The sequence below is a fragment of the Durio zibethinus genome, chromosome 18 (assembly GCF_047325235.1).
Source record: "Durio zibethinus cultivar Kanyao isolate XHJ-2024 chromosome 18, ASM4732523v1, whole genome shotgun sequence".
Classification (NCBI taxonomy): domain Eukaryota; kingdom Viridiplantae; phylum Streptophyta; class Magnoliopsida; order Malvales; family Malvaceae; genus Durio; species Durio zibethinus.
In genome coordinates, this window is record NC_143179.1 from 22,806,596 (window position 1) to 22,823,112 (window position 16,517).

General features: G+C 35.6%; 2 protein-coding genes across 4 annotated transcripts; both read right to left on the bottom strand.

The window, feature by feature from the left end:
• Positions 1-1,429: 1,429 nt before the first annotated feature.
• LOC111300081 (transmembrane and coiled-coil domain-containing protein STS1-like) lies at positions 1,430-6,906 on the bottom strand. Of its 3 annotated transcripts, none has more exons than XR_016330088.1 (15): positions 6,607-6,906; positions 6,321-6,402; positions 5,707-6,207; positions 5,176-5,344; positions 4,915-5,067; positions 4,602-4,699; positions 4,394-4,485; positions 4,204-4,274; positions 3,937-4,119; positions 2,805-2,857; positions 2,612-2,694; positions 2,448-2,524; positions 2,310-2,380; positions 1,868-1,925; positions 1,430-1,780 (listed from the first exon to the last, which is right to left on the bottom strand). XR_016330088.1 is itself a non-coding variant. In XM_022895696.2 (15 exons), exons 1-15 carry the CDS (start codon positions 6,843-6,845, stop codon positions 1,658-1,660), a joined length of 2,013 nt encoding a protein of 670 aa, XP_022751431.2. In that variant the 5' UTR covers positions 6,846-6,906; the 3' UTR covers positions 1,430-1,657. The 3 variants fall into 3 exon arrangements, 1 of the variants encoding a protein (XP_022751431.2); XR_016330087.1 differs by having other exon boundaries at positions 2,798-2,857; XM_022895696.2 differs by having other exon boundaries at positions 2,798-2,857; positions 3,984-4,119.
• A 773-nt stretch (positions 6,907-7,679) lies between these two features.
• On the bottom strand, positions 7,680-15,736 carry LOC111300082 (zinc finger CCCH domain-containing protein 44-like). The gene is made up of 10 exons (XM_022895700.2): positions 14,972-15,736; positions 14,462-14,541; positions 13,731-13,918; positions 12,640-13,564; positions 12,428-12,555; positions 11,707-11,766; positions 11,572-11,622; positions 11,310-11,380; positions 10,218-10,372; positions 7,680-10,050 (listed from the first exon to the last, which is right to left on the bottom strand). Exons 1-10 carry the CDS (start codon positions 15,406-15,408, stop codon positions 7,829-7,831), a joined length of 4,317 nt encoding a protein of 1,438 aa, XP_022751435.2. The 5' UTR covers positions 15,409-15,736; the 3' UTR covers positions 7,680-7,828.
• Between the last annotated feature and the right edge of the window lie 781 nt (positions 15,737-16,517).

The following is a 16,517-nucleotide window of genomic DNA, read 5'->3' on the forward strand; positions in this document are numbered from 1 at the left end:
TCCTTGCCTTCTCTGCTATGAGCATGAGTAGAAGCTGAAGCAGTGTCAGCAGGAATAGGTATTAAATGCTGCAGATACTGAAATCATTGTCATGTCAGTTTGCAAATAATCATACAACAATTGGAATCAGAAGTTTATCTAAAGTGCCCAAAGACACTTGTCACTTGGAATTTAAGCCACAACCAGAAAACCAGCAAGTCCAGTTGAATCAGAGTTCATGATTTCTGTAAATAATTGTAACAAAATTGATGCTTCAAATCAAGTAAACATTATATAACTTTTCGATCACCAGGCACCGACCATCTATTTTACTCTAGATGCTTAAACAGGGAGAGTTACCGCTAGGCCGTTACAAGTAAGCAATTCAGATTTAAAATCTACAAGAACACTCGCTTTTTTAGAACCTTTAATCTCAGCTTGTCCAAAACCATGGCTTTTTACTGCTCAACAATTTGCCAAACTCCAAATTATCATCAAAACCAAAAAGAAAAAAAAAAAAAAAAACCAAATTTACCACATAATTGAAATAAACCAAACATAATTGAATTAAACCATTAATTCGAAAAAGAAATTCTCTTTTTCATTTTTAAGGAAATCCAAAATGTAATTACATTTCAATAGTAAGAATCAAGAAATGGGTTTCGAATTTGATCAGAAATGATTGCAATAACAAATGAAGATTAATGAATCAAACCGATGCAGTTTTTTTAATTACTAACAAAGAAGAGGAAAATGAATGAAATAAGGGACCTTGAGGAAGAGAACAAGGAATACCGATTACTGCTAAAAGTGATAATGATTAAAATTAGATTTGATTAAAATTTTTGAAATATTATATAATATTATGAATTTTAAAATTAAATTTAAATTTTAACTGATCTTTGATATTATGAATAGAATTGAATTTATCTTTTTGATTAAACTTGATTTTTGATTTTATTTTTTTTGTTTTTTGTATATAATTTTAATATATTTAAATAAAATTTAATATAAAATTACAATTTTATTTTATAAAAATTAAAAATATATAAAAATTAAAAATATATAAAAATTAATAAAAATATATAATTTGTTTTAATTTGATTTTTTTAAAATTTTTATTTTCGATTCAAAATTTGATTCCGGATGTTATAATTTTGAAATAATTTTTTATTTTTTTGATTTTTTTCTCACCTTAAATGCAACAATTAATTGTATCGATTTTCGATTTTCTGGTGCAACGGTGGGATGTGAGAGTGGAACAGTAATAAGGAATCCCTCTGCATGATTTTGCTTTTGGATTTCCATTTCCTCTTTTAATTTCATTTTTAGATTTTGATTCTCCTCTTCTCCGCTCCTATTGTTCAATCCGACATCGTTTTTAACTCTCAAATAAATGGAAAAAGAGAAGAAAAAAAAAAAGGAATATTAAATTAATCAAGGTGAAATATGGAGGCAGAATAAGGTTCACCCTTCTTCAAGAAACCGTTATATTGTAATATACACAGAAGAAATATAAAGGAAAAAAGACGCTAGAGAATCAGCAGCACTAACATGCCTGACCCGTTTATTGAGTTCAAATTCGAATTTCAATGAAGATATGGAAAGAACACAGCAATTTTTTACCTAAACGGAATCACAGGACATGAAATTTTGAAGAAGCAAAACTTGACAAGTATTATTGTTGGTGGCGACTGCTCTTGAAAACGGGATAGTAAACTTCAAGTTCAAGTCGGTCCAAAATCTGCTGAGTAGCCCATAGATAGGAAGAATGACCTTGGATCAAATCTGTTACGTTAACCTGAAAGAGTTTTTAAGGAATCAGGGTTTAGTAAATCACTACAACGAACAAACAGCTAGGTGGAAAAGTATAACTGAGATAACTTACATTCTCAATCCCCTGCGAACCAACTGGTTGAATTCCAGCTAATCCTTGTGTAAGTAAACTGTTTTTAAGTCACCGTTAGTATTATGCGTTAGAAAGAAGTGACTTGTTTTAAAAGCGAAAAAGGAAACAAGCCTCAGATGAGGTCACGGATCTATGGATGGATGGACGGATGATGGTTATATAGTATAAAACAAGCATGCATTGCACCAAAATTTCAAAACCCCTCTTTTCCTTGGACAAGATAGTAGATCAGTAAGCACATACTTGTACACCAACTCGGACACGGAAAGAGAGAATTACAGGTTATCCAGTGTGCATTTATCCACATTAAAATAATTTCTAGGGTTTTACTTGATTAGAGGTAGGACCATAAGTTATCCAGTGTTCATTCATTTATATACCAACAGTTTCAAATCACCTAAAATTTGTTCATCATGCATACCTTGCACGGAAAGCAACTCCAAGCATCCAATCGTTAGAAGAGTAAGCATTTATAAACCTTCCAGCCACCATCTGCGAAAGACCCCGAGAAATTAATCAGTATCTTCTACTGATGAAAAGCATATTAAATGGAAAATACCTTTCTTGCAGCTTCCCAGTTCTCGCCTTTAATTGAAATGGGTGCTCCAAGAAGAACAACTCTTTCTACAAGCTCAGCTGCCAACATAGAGTAGAAGAGCCTTAGGGTGTTATAACCACTACAGCAAATCAAAGTGTCTACGAGGATAGATTGCTTGTGGTTACCATTTTGTTCAGTCTCAGACAAGACCTGAAGACACTTGAAAATCACTCGTGCTCCAAGTGAGTAACCAATGAGTGTCACAGGCCTGAAAGATTCATAGACTCCAAAAGGTGAATATTGGAAAGATCATTTTGCAGAAGTTTTTATTTCAATGAAAACCAACATTTCCCTAAATGCCACATGTATACCTGTTACCTTGGTAACCTTTCAACAAAACTTCAGCTAGCAGCTTTCCTGCTTTATCCGTTCTAGAAAATGGAAGAAGATAAGGACATGGTTAGAAACATGTACAGTACAACAACAGTTCCTAAGCGCTAAAATAAGAATTAAATGTCTTAGATAGGTGGAAACTCAATATCCTAAATCCAGCACATATGGTTAATATGTTAGGGCAGCCTGGTTTCCAAGGAATTTAATTTGTAGAATACCTACCTAAGGTTCGTAAAGATAAAACTATTGTGGCAGTTCACTAAAAGAAACTGAGTCAAATCAAATAACATACAGCATTAACTGCATTAGCATTCTGTTTTGAGAAACTTAAATATTATAACTTTCTCCCTAATAAGATTCAGCTATTTTGAGTTTTGCAAGAACCTAACGAATTCGATGTCTAGTGGTATAAACAAACAGATTGTTCGACGAATAGTTTGTGAACAGGTTCGGTTTTTGTTTGTTTATATTCATTATTAAACTTAACAAACGATCACAAACAATATTTCATGATTCATTAATTAAATGAACATAGTGAGCTTAACAAACGATCACAAACAATATTTCATAATTTATTAATTACATGAACATATCAAAGTTCATTCATATTCAGTTTGTTTACACTAGGGGGGGGGGGGGGGGGGGACGTGCAAAGCATTCAATGAATAATTAGCAAATCTGCTTTGCTATTATTCGTTATGTTCGTTTATCAAGCTTAACAAACAATCACGAACAATATTTTTAGGTTTATTAATTAAATGAACAGATAACGAACATAGTAAAATTCATTCATGTTCGGTACATTTACACCTATATCGATATCAAACCATGAGCTACTAGTATTTACACTCTATAGTTGTATAACACTTGCATTATTTTTTTCCCTGTTTTACTTAATATGAAGTTCTTTCCACACCCTCAAGTTCCTTGCTTGGTTCTCTTGAAATATTCTCAAGGGTTATTAGACTAGCAGCCCAATTCTAATTAAGAATGGAACTACCTACATCTAGTACTTCTAAAAACCTAACCAAAGAATGCATCTGATAAAGACAACAGCAAGATAGACCTCTAAAATACTGGTACAAATCAATAAAATGAAACTGGAAGAGAGGTCTACCCTTTTCACAGCCATGTAATCTGCTAAAATTCAATAGCAAATCAAACCTGTCCACAGCAATTGTCCATGAGCTGTCTATAAAGTCAGTAGCTGCAAGTAATGCTGCTGGCCATGCCAATGCTGTTAAAAGTGCGCTTAAAACTGTCATCATTGCACCTTGCCTCATTAACTCCATGGCAATTTCTGCAGTGAGAAGAAGCAATGTTCGAATGTAGAAAATTTTTATAATCAAGATACTATGTTGAAAATCAGATGTAAACCCATTACTTGAAGTTAGCCAATCCTGAATTATGGTGCTCACTGCAATCAGATTCTTGGACTCCCACTGCAGCACAAACCTAAAATCTTCCTTGTCAAAACTAGCTTTCTTCTTTTCTGTTCTTTTATATGCAAAAAGTGCTTTAAAAAGAAAAACACAGGTTTCCAATAAAGTGGATCATGGTATAAAATTCTGTACCTTTCCATGTTGTCAATTCGTCCTTCCCAAGGCCTTACAAAATCTTCCTTATCAAAAATGAATCCAGAGATCAAAATCTCAACTGCTAGTCGCTGAAAGAAAAGTTAAATCAGAATTAAAATCTTGAGATCATTAATTAGATTAGGACACCATAGTCTGATATGTCCCCGGAAACAGAAAAGAATGATGGATGTCTATAGGAACTCACGCCCTGGTTGTGGTAGTCTCCAATAGCTTTAAATTCAAATTCATCAACGCTTCCAATTCTCCTAGCCATTTTAGTACCTGTAAGTCCAGCTCCAGCAGCTGGGTCGAACAGAGTGTTAAAAACTATATTAATAAAGTATACAAAGACTTTTTCAGAACACTATGCACCTAACATATATCAGCATAAAATTTCTCAAATCATAAGCATAGGAAATTAAAACTACATAATGAGTCCTGCAGGAAGGAAAATGAGATGATAAGAATGGGTTAGGACTTAGGACTTAGGATATTCATATTTTCAATTAGTCATTCACCTCCAAATGATGCAGCAACAGCAACAGAACCTGCAACAGTTCCAGCTGCACTTGCAGCTGCAGCAAACCCACTTGCTCCAATCACAGGGATTAAAGTGCCTAATGTTGGAGCTAGGGCACCAAATCCTGCAGCAATTGCTGGAGCAGCTAACCCTGTTGAATATTAAAATGAATCAAAAAGGTCAAAAACATTAAAGTCATAAGAAATTTGTTTCCAATGGAAATCAAATGTCCTGATAAAATGGTTTGACAATCACATACCACCAGTAATGGCCATCAACGTTCCTCCAGTTATTGCAGCAGCACCAATGATACCACGGCGCTTCCATTTTGCCCATTTGTGTTCTGATGATTGGGATTCTTCTTCTTTTGCTTCTTTCTCTTTTGCTAAAGCCATTGCAGAATAAGCAACCATCATCTCAATGGCTTCCTGCAAGAACGACAAAATATAAAAATTTTCTATAAGTAGTGCAATCAGACTACAAAGATCAGTTTCTTGACCAAACACCACCTTCCATGCCCAAATATGTTCGATTAGATTAGAGAGGTCTCAGAGATCTTCTCTGATGGTAGAGGTATACAATCAAGGACAACCAGAGAAAGGAATTGTGAGGGTTACATAACAGTGTACAAAACTTTAGATACATATCGTATCTGGCAGATACTCAAAATTACATAGAAATTAACATCAATGCCTATCTATTCAGTTATTACTCTTACTAAAACAACATTGTATACTGCCCTGAGTTTGAAAGACAGATGAAAAAGGCATAACAGGTTAAGTTTACAAACCATTTTTATCCACTCAACGTCAAACCAAGTTGCCAGTAACCGTAAAGCCACACGATGCCGAGCATCATAGCCTTTTCTTCGTCGGTTATATTTTTTGTTATCTTCGCGAGTATCTGCAGCTGCAAGACAAGCTGAAAGAAGCTCATAAAGAACCGTCAGTTTCTTCTGATAACTAAGCATCCCAACCTCTTCAGCAGGTTTCTCATCCAAACTATCACCCACCACATGACGGTTTTCATTCCCACGAAGCCCATTAGTATCGCTCTCCTGTAGAATCTCTGTCTGTTCGTTTGCCACTACAGAATTTGATGGCACCTCAACAGTGGAATATTTCTCACGATATTCAAGTTCATATTCACGATGCTTCTCTTTTTTAACCATGGAAGACTCAGAATTTGTTTCCATGCCAAGTGCCATAGTATCAACAGCTTTAGACAGAACCTCCTGATCCAATCTTTCAGATGAACCCTCCCCACTTTCTTCAGCAAGTAACCTCAAGAACTGTAACAACACAGTAACATGTTTATAGCATGGAAAACAAGAACCATTGAAACACAGCTCAAATTTCTTCTGCACAAGCAGGAAGAGAGACATTAGAGAAATAAACAACATACAGGTCCCACATGATTTTTGGCTGGGGAAACCCCAGCAGTTTCTTCAAGCCCAAGCCATGCTGAAGAGTCAATATCTAGAAATCTGACAAATATGAAAACAAATAAAATTTTAAAAGATAAGAAAATTTCATAAAAATTCGAGTTCCTAAAAATTGATCATGTTCGAATTCAACTAATTCAAATAAAATGGAAAAAAAAAAAAGACAACTCAGGCAGATAAAAATCCTATGTTGAATTAGATTTGGGTTATCAAAAGGAAAAGGAAAAGGAAAATGAAGTTAACGACCTTAAAACGGGTCGGAGCAGACCCGAGTTTTCGTGGACCCAAAGCTCGGGATCTTCAGAGACGGAGTCGCTACTGCTACTGCTACTTGTTCGCTCCTCAGAGGAAGGGTCATCATCCTCGGTGGGAAGCCCCAGAGGACGAGTCTGATGGATCTGAGCCTGGTGGAGAGCGATGGCAAACAATGCTCCCGCCGCGTACCTCTGCGTCGGCGTCAAAAATGACTTCGTATCTGTAGCCATGCCTCAAAGAAGTCGCCAAATTTCTCTAACTTATTGGAGCTCCTAAAGCAATGCCATCATCGTCCTTGGTCAATTTCTGCAATTCTATTTATAGTTATAAAATTTCGGGATTTTTTTTTTCATTTTCGAGGCTTTTTAACTAAACAAGGAATAAAATAATAATAAAAATAAAAATAACTATGATCCAATTGTATTATTATAATTTTTATATAATTTTTTAAATAATTCGATTAAAATTAAATTCGTCACTCATTTAAATCATAATAATATTTTTAAATTTAATAATTTTAATTCAATGATAAAAAATAAAAATTACACTAATATAAATGGATTAAATTCATAATTCATCTGAATTAAATAATTTTTTAAATTTAATAATTTTAATCAATGATCTAAAAAATATAAAAAATATGTTAATATAATAGATCTCTCCTATAATAATAATAATAATAATAATTTTTTAATATTGTTGGAGTTATTTTTCTTTATTTAATTAATTTTTTAAACTAATTTTGGAAGTTTATTTGATTTATTAAATAAAAATTGAAAAGCCAAATGTCCAAAAACTGGTTTTTTAATATATCAAAACAAACGCTTCCTTTATACAAAAGAAGAAAAACACCGTACACATCCTTTGGCCGCAGAGAAGTAATTGTATTACATTCTGAGATTTATACGAAAGGATTATTTCTTCTTTTTCTTTTGTTTGCTTTGCTCCCATTGTTAAGGTGGCTGCCTGCCACAGACCAGAGAGAGAGAGAGAGGAGCGATAATAGCCACAATGCCCACAAAAGGACGCAGCAACCAGCAATTGAAGGTACTAGGCTAAATCCAGAGAGTAGAAATAATATGTATTATGCCCAGCTAGCTTGAATGATACAGTTACAGCTTACAGATTAAATTGGGAGAATTTAACAGAGCAAATTCCCGATACGAATAATGAATACAGAATTAAATGTGCACAATTGCAGTGGTGACCCTAATCAAGGGTGCCAAAAACTACAAGATGCTCCCTTCTTGCAGTATCCGCTTTCATAAAATTTACAAACTCGCTGCCCTTTAGGCGGTCTTAAAGAACCTACTCCGTTGTGGCCACCATGCCAGGAGTGCCTATTCCATGAGGACCTGCCCCTACCAAAACTTGAATCTCTACCATGAAAATCACGGTCCCTTGGACCAACATACCTTTGTTGGTTTCCCCAATAGGGCGGATTCCCTGATGAGGTGCCTGAATTGAAGCTGCCATTTTCCTGGAATGTTACCTGACCTGTGCCCCAACTGACATTCGTAGTTCCTTGACCTAAACCTCCCCAACTAAAATTTGGATTTCCTTGAACGGCTGCCCAATTGGTGCCGGAAGTTTCTGGACCAGCTCTCCAAGCAGTATCTTCGGTGGCCATGTCCCAAGTTGTTACTGGTGGTGCAGGAGGCTGTATATCTGAACCAGCTTCATATTGGTTAACTGAGACATCGCTGGGCCTTTTATCTTCATCCATTTCAGCACTTGTGGAAGAATGACCGCCAGAACTCTTCTGAGTGTCAAGAAGTTCAGACTGAGAGACCCCAAATAGCTCATTGATCACAGTCGACTGACAAGGCATTTGTAGATCGTTTGTTGAACTCAAAGCATCACTTTTTCCTGGATCAGGTGCGGGGCTCAATCCTCCTACAGGACTAAAACAATCAGGTTCAGAACCTTGAGCCAACTCTCCATCACCACCCAAAATCAATGTAGGTGAAGCCAAGCCATTAAGAGACTCCATCGCTTCAACTTCAGCCAAGAGATCTGAAACTGATTCATCACCCAAAGAATACTCATTCGGTTCAGGAACAATTGGATCCCAAGAAGATGGATTATTTGCAGGATCTGTGGGAGAAGAATGTGTCAATTGGCCACTTCCTGACGTTGGAGTAGCAGCATGATCACTTCCCAAGTCGGTTGGTTTCAAAGAAGACTCAGGCACAAGATCCGAATCCCATTCCTCAACAGAAGTTTTCACCGGAGTGGAGGAATACCCACCCCATTCACCAGCTACTTCAGGAAGCTGTGGTCCATTACCCACTAGACTAGAAGCAGTACTCCAGCTAGGACCTGAATCTTTTTGAGGAACATTCGAAGAAAGCGGCTGTTTGTTTTTAGCAGCCTGACCTTTTGAGTCTTCATGGTTCAACTTTGATGTTGAGGTAGGAAGATCTCGGAAATCAATATCCTGATTGTGCTCTGCCACTTCAAGAGCCCTAGCCAGCGAAATAAGACCAGAGTTGGAATCCCATCCATTTGAAGCATCATTTAAAGGTGGAGATCTCCAGCTTTGCCCACAAGATTTGCCTGATTTTCCCTCGCTATAATCTTGCTTCACATTTCCAGCAATAATTTGACCTTCAGAGGTCTTGTTCAAATTCTCATTCATGTTAATGGAACCACAGTCCCATCTTTCAACCCCATGACCTCCGCTAACTTGATGAGACTGAGTTTCACATGGTTTCCCAGATAATGTAGATGAGGTGAGTGAACTAGTCACTTGGGGCTGCCCAGGGAAGTAATTATCAACCTTCACAGATTCCCAGTGTGGTAAAGGACTTCCTGTCTGTACAGCATTGGAATTGACAATATCTACCAGAGCAGTACAAGAAGACTGAGAGCCAAATTCTTTGCTCTTCGCAGATTCCTTGTTACCACAACAATGACCACTTGTATCATTCTGCATTGAGTTCAAGCTCCCCTCAACCTGTTTACTTTCCATCTGGTTCACATTCAGATCCCTACTCCCCCTAACATCTCCATCCATGTTCTGGCATCCATCATTAGAGGCAATCCTTACGTCCTCAGTTGGTACACAGCTGTTATGAAAAAACTGTTGCGCTTGGCTGTACCACCCATCTAAAGCATCAGTTAAGAGAGTGGAGTCATCTTGCTTTTCACCTACTCTCCATATTCTCAAATCAGGAGGGAAAAGATCACTCATGCTCCATTTACGTAACATTGTCATAGTAAATGGTCCTTGAATTTTTCCAAGTGGGTCTTGATAGTGCCATATTTTATCAGTCTCAATATTATTTACAGATAGCTCCATTTCTGTAGAATGCAATGGTTCGCTAGTTTCTCTGCTTCCTATATCATTCAAGCCATCACCTCCCTTTAGTGGAAAGGCAGGCTCCTTTTCCTTCATACCAAAGCCAGAATTTCTTGGTTTCATGTTGTTTTCTACACACACACACACACACCCCAGGCTAATTAGCACCAAAGATAGATAAAAATGCATACATTCATGCAAACATACATTCAAATATATGGCCAATACTAAAAGATAATGAATAATATAGGAAAAACAACAATAAAAAAAAGGTTAAACATCTAAAATTGCTGGCTACCTTTTTTCTTCTCATCCAATTCTCCAGCAACTTCCTCAGACTCATGATATAGAATCATATTTGGATCACTATGTACATCAGGAATTTCATGCAGTCTACGCTGGCGTTCATCAGGTGAGTTCAGGAGCTGCAATTTTTCTACACATTTTCTAAGCGTGCAACATGGTCAAGGAATACTTGATAAACTTGTTAACATTTACTTGCCAACAGAAAGGCTTATGACTAACGACAACTGCCAGTATTATGTCTAGTGGTGTCACACAACCTCATAGCATGATTACTACAAAGAAATTTGAAAATTGAATGTTTTAAAAAATGTTGAGGCCAGATTTAAAATTTCTGTTACAAGATTCCAGGTTCCTCATTTCCCTTACAACTTCTCAACTAAACCAAGCATAAAGTGGAACCGTAAGGCCAGTTATGCTTCATGGTACAATGCAGCAACTAGCAAAAAATGCAAAATATTTAACAAAAAATCACCGCCATAATGAGAAAGCAACATAGCCGAGATGGTAATAACAAGATATGAGTTGAAAACGCTATGCCCTACTTTTAAAATGCTGGTTATCCATGTCATCTTTGAGTCCTACGGCTCTTAGTTACTCCTTATCTTTACAACAACCTCACTTGAGCCACTAAGATTATTCCTTTGGACATCGCTTTTCACTAGAATTACATGACATGATACCTTTGAGAATTCCATTTGATTAAAAAATTATTGGAGTGTAAACAAAATCAGCCTTGAAATAAGTGCATCAGGCAAGAGATAGGGTGGTGTAGCACAACATTCAGCCAAATTTAGAGACAGAGTAAACTGATTTTGTAAGACATAGGCCTATAATTAGGAACCGAAGAAAACATGGGCAAAAGCTATCAAATTGACTTTGCATTCACTGATCTTGCTAAGGGTATGATCCTAAATAAAGGAGAATGGCATGATAGGATTAAATCAATGCTTAGGTTTATTGTTAATTGTATGTTGGTGACATATGTAGAGTAGCAGCATATTAGAGAATATAAGGGCAACAGGAAAAAAAAAAAAAAAACAAAGGAAGCTTAAAGGTCAGTATCATATCAAGCAACAAAGGATATTCTTTTGTGTGTCCCTTCTCCCTTGCTTGATCAAGAAGATTTTTAACTCGCAAAATCTCTGACTCCAGCCACTGGTCAAAAAAGTAAGAGCAAGTGCAAAAAGCACTTTCAGAAACTACATTCAAGAGTTCTTTAAGGGCAAATAGAGAACATGTAACCATATAAGAAGTAGAAAACTAAACATCCTATGCCTTTCAAAGTAACTACACAGTTATCACTTGAGTCATTTAATGTGCTGCAACATCACAGCTTAGGAACTTACATCATTTACCCTCACTGCTTGAAGTGCCATTGCTTTCTCCTGAATCTCACCCTACAACAAAGCGTAAAACTCCTATTCAGATGACACTACAATTATCTTGGCTGACAAGTAAAAATGAAAATAATACACACTTACCACTGTAAACCACTTGGTCGGCCCACATTTTATACTCTGGCATAGTCGTTGGCACTCATCCTGGGGTTATAACAAAAATACAAAATCAGAGGGGAAACTTGTATACCCCATCCAGGAAGGGAAAGTTATGGCACAATACAAGATGGTCCACTGCCTGCCTAACTAAGAGTGCATTCAAATGATAGCGACATAGATGGAGAACATGTCAATGGCCTTTAGATTGTGACCCTTTTCCATTTAATGGTAAACTTGTTCATGGATTTTACAGCTTATTGTCTTTCCCACTCTGTTTAAATTTTGCTCTTCCAGCCTATAACAATCTACACAAGCCATCAATTATCCTCAAAATCCTAGTTCAACTCTGCCATTAAATCCTTAAATATTTTAAATCTTTCTTTTTGGCTAATTAAGCCATTTCCTCCCTAGTTCAATGATAAATATAACCCTTACTAAAATTCAAACCTATCTCTTCGTCCCTTTTTGTTTCAATATGGAGATAAAATTATAAAGTTAATGCATCAGACTTCCTTACAGAATTCTTGTTAATAAATGCATGAGTAAACATGGAAATTTTCTGTTTTTCAAACAGCAAAGGATCCTTTAAATAAATGGAAGTGAACAAAGAATTAACACAAAATAAAAGTGAAATAAATGGAAGCGAAGAAAGAATTAACACAAAGTACAAGTGAAATATAAGAGTTAAGGAAGTATATTTAGACACCTCAGAAAATTCCTGATTTGAAATACCACCAATCGAGACAACCTCTTTCTTGTCTAAATTTAATATCTCAAGCATGACATCAACTGTCCTTTCGCCAATTTTATATGGTTCAGCTACCTTGCTGGTGCCTGCAAACAAACACATTATTAGTGAATGTCTAAAATAAACAAATTAAAAGGAATTCTTGGTGCATTGGTTATATAAGTAAATACCTATTACTTGGACAAGTCTATATGTATCTTGCTTCTGATCACTACCAGGAATGTTTATCCTTACAAAGGAACCAACAACCTTGTCATTAAATTTGTCAGCATCATCAATTAAGTTCTCCATCAAACTACGCTTCAAGTAGATCAAGTTCATATTATGAACATCAATCGCAGCAGATTTATCAGGATTTGCCTTTTGTCCCTTCTCATCCACCTTTTTACGTGTTTTATGTCTCTCATCATTGGCAATTATAGTTTGACTATAATTGTTCCCATCAACAGCCAATTGGGTAGCAACAGCTTCAGTACCTAGGCCTCTAATGGTATCAATGGCTCTCGAAGGGTCTTGGACGAAAAAGTGTGATTCAAGAAGCCTTAACATTTCAAAGTGGTCCACCCTTTCCTTTCCAAACAATTTTATAAGCCTTGAATCACAGACAAATTGAGATTTTTGGCAAGGATCATGAAGATTGCTTCTTGTTATGTACTGAAGCAAAAGTGCCTGAACATCAAAAAGAGATAGCACAGATATATCACCATTTTTCATGTGTGCTACAAATTCAAGAAGCTCCTTTGTTGCCCAGTTAGTGCCTTCAAGCAAAGGCTTCCCTTTTGCAACACCCCATTTTTCTGCTTCTAGAGATTCCACTTTGTTCAAAAACTTCTGTTCCTTCATCGTTTTTCTTCTCTTGGAATAACTAGCTCCTGGGTCTCCAAAAGACTTGTCCATGTTAGCAGCTTTAGAATTACTACCGTTATTAAGTTCACCAGATGACTCTCCCTTAGGACCCATGATAGCAATTTCTTTCCAGGGATTTTTAGCTTTACTAAGCTCATCTAAACTTAAAGATAACTTCTCCTTCAAGAAAATCCAATACACCTTGAAAAGATACTCCCAACTAGTTTGATCATCAAAATCCACTTGAACCTGCTCATTATAAATTAAAAGGCCTTTAATGTAGACAAAAGCTTTAATCTTCGATAATCTAAACATACCAATTAGAATAGTTACCAGACAAGGAAGCACAACTAATGGAAAAAAAAGATGAGATGTTCAAAAAGAAATCAACTGTGTAAGGCAGAGTAAATCATACCATTTCCTTATTTCCTAAAGCACTGTTTTCAATCAGCATTATAGTTCTCATGCACATTCCACAAAATCCTTTATTTCCTCTTACGTTCATGTAATCAGCATCTTTAGTGCAATTCTTGCACAAGGAATATGTACAAGTATAGCACATATAATATGAAGCCTTCTGACAAGTGCTACATATATGCCACCCTGAAATATACAACAAATATAACACCAGAAAATTAATGAAACAATCAACTTAATCATTGAAACTTACTAATACTTGAGATAAAAATGTTAGCATAATAACTAATCAAGATGCAAGAGTCCAAGTCAATGAACAGACATGGAAGTAACCATTCAATATACACGTGGAGACAGTATGCATAATTGAGATTAAAAAAAAGTAATATAGCAACTACTCCAGAAGCAAGAATCCAAGTCAATGACAGACATGAAAAGCCACAATTCGATAGGCACATGTTAATGGTATGATATCATATCATAGTTGAGATAAATAGCAACTACTCAAGAACAAAGAATCGAAACCAATGACAGATACGGAAAGCTATCAATTGACATGCACGTGGCAAAAGTAAGGCAGAAGAACAGTTAATTAACAGCGAAGCAAGCAAAAAGCAACATGAATCTAGATAAACCTAACACAAGATTCAACATTTCCCAGCAGTTATATTAACTAAACTAAAATGAAAGTGACAAATATTTACAAGAGGTAACTAAAATGCAGCATACCACAGTTCCATTTTGCCTTTGATTTAAAGAATGACTCGTCCCTTTTGATACAGGCTGGATGGTATGCCTTAGGACAGCCCCTGACATGTAAAAATCGCATATAATTAACAATAGTAGACGACATAAATGCAAAAAAATAAATGAATACATAAACCAAACTAAACCTACAATCTGTTGCCAAAAGAAGAATACCATGAACTGCAATATATGAATTTAGAACCATAAAATAAACAAAAGATCAGCAGCATCAGCTTAGAACTTCCATATTTAACTGAAATTAACTCCAGTTCAAATTTGCCTAAATGAAAAGCTCAGATAAGCTCAACTGAGCAAAGGCTTTATAAATTTTCAGCTCAACTTAGCAAAACTTTGAAGTTCAATCAACCATTAACTCTAGCTTTTACCCTAATGTCGGCCAACTAACTAAAACTTTCTTTCATTTTCCTACATTTTCTGATCAATCAAACAGAAAAGAAAAACAAAATAGAAACAGAAAATTTCCAAACTCACCGGCGATCACAAAGCACGAGACTCCCGCCATCGAAGCATATAAAGCAAACATCTTCCTCGTCCTTCTTCTTCCTTTGAGGCGGCGGAGCCGACGGTGACATGATTCTCACCTGATTCCTCGGCGGCCTTCCCCGCCTCCGCTTCCCCTCGCTCATCTCAACAACTTTGACTCCATTCCCCGCCCCCATTTCCGCTGTATCAACAGCATGTACTCGAACCGCCACGTCAGCGTTCCCAACGAGCTGCGAATCGTCCATCTCTGGAATCTTCTGGCATTGATCGACGCTCATGAACTCTACTCCTCGTAAAGAATCACGATTCAAGCTATCACTATTATTACCAACATCACCACAGCCACCTCCACCGCCACCGCCGTTGTCTTGTAAACAAGGCTTATACAGAGCCGTGTTCGATTCCACTTGTTCACAATTTTCCATAAAATAATCGAAAAAAATTATTAATAAAATAAAAACATAATAAAAATATTTTTCTGCAAAAAGTTTTTTTTGTTTTTTGTTATTTTCCTACACATAAACAAAAAAATTAAATTAAATTAGAAAAAAAGTGAAAACCCTAACGATGGAATTGGGGGTTCGGAAGTGATGGAACTCTGGCTAGTAGGCACATGGGAAAGGACAGGGAAGGTATGCAACAAGGCATTGTTTGGGAGAAAGGATTAATTAACTTTAAACCCTTTTAAAAGTTTTCTTTCGAGGACACTAGTTGTATTTATTTTTAGTATTTTTTTTTTTTGACGTCAAACGCGGCTCATTTGGGTTGGGGGAAGAAGGGGAAAAGAGGGGGGGGGGGGGGGGGAGAGTTGAGTGTTTGATTCTCCAATGTTTTGTGCTGTTAAGCACCACGTGGTTAGTGGCAGTAAGAAGCAAAGAAGAAGATTGGGACCACAGTTTGGAAATTTTTGTTCAAATGTTAAAAACATGGTCTGCCCCCTTTCTCCTTTTTTTCTCTTCCAAATTTTCACACTACAATAAAAAAAAAAAAACAAAAAAACAAAAAAACATGGGCTGTTTCATCATGGAAGTAAGAACATCTCAATGTTGAATTTAGGTTAATTTATTACTGTGCCGATTAAACAAATTTAAATTAAAAATATATTTATATTATATAAAATATTAAAATTTATATATTTTTATCATATTTTATACGAAAATTATTTATCATAATTTATGTTAATATAAAAATATAAAATATTTTTTTTATTTTATTAAATTTATATATAATTTTATTAAAATTTTAAAATATATCATCTATATATTTGTTTTGTATTATTGTTATTTATATCATTAAATTTATATAAAATATATGATTAAAAAATTTTAATTATTTAATATTATTGTGAATAAGTGATGTGAGCACTTAAAATATAACATAACAGCAATACTAAATTAAGTCTTAAAGAATTAAGATTTAGGTTTCCGTTTAATAATCTTTGTGGCACCATTATAAACATTGTATATCATTTGCATTTGGCTCGATTGTGATTAATATGTATAATTTTTTTATTTTTTAATATATTTTAAAGAGT

What these genes read in the sequence shown, in the direction of transcription:
- LOC111300081 (XM_022895696.2), bottom strand. Translation starts at nt 6,845, where the DNA reads ATGGCTACAGATACGAAGTCATTTTTGACGCCGACGCAGAGGTACGCG. An exon ending in ACGTTGAGTGGATAAAAATG is followed by an intron (nt 5,345 to 5,706) that starts GTTTGTAAACTT and finishes TCGTTCTTGCAG; the next exon opens with GAAGCCATTGAGATGATGGT. An exon ending in TCAGGATTGGCTAACTTCAA is followed by an intron (nt 4,120 to 4,203) that starts GTAATGGGTTTA and finishes TTCTCACTGCAG; the next exon opens with AAATTGCCATGGAGTTAATG.
- LOC111300082 (XM_022895700.2), bottom strand. Translation starts at nt 15,408, where the DNA reads ATGGAAAATTGTGAACAAGTGGAATCGAACACGGCTCTGTATAAGCCT. An exon ending in TAGACTTGTCCAAGTAATAG is followed by an intron (nt 12,556 to 12,639) that starts GTATTTACTTAT and finishes GTTTGTTTGCAG; the next exon opens with GCACCAGCAAGGTAGCTGAA. An exon ending in CAAATCAGGAATTTTCTGAG is followed by an intron (nt 11,767 to 12,427) that starts GTGTCTAAATAT and finishes TTATAACCCCAG; the next exon opens with GATGAGTGCCAACGACTATG.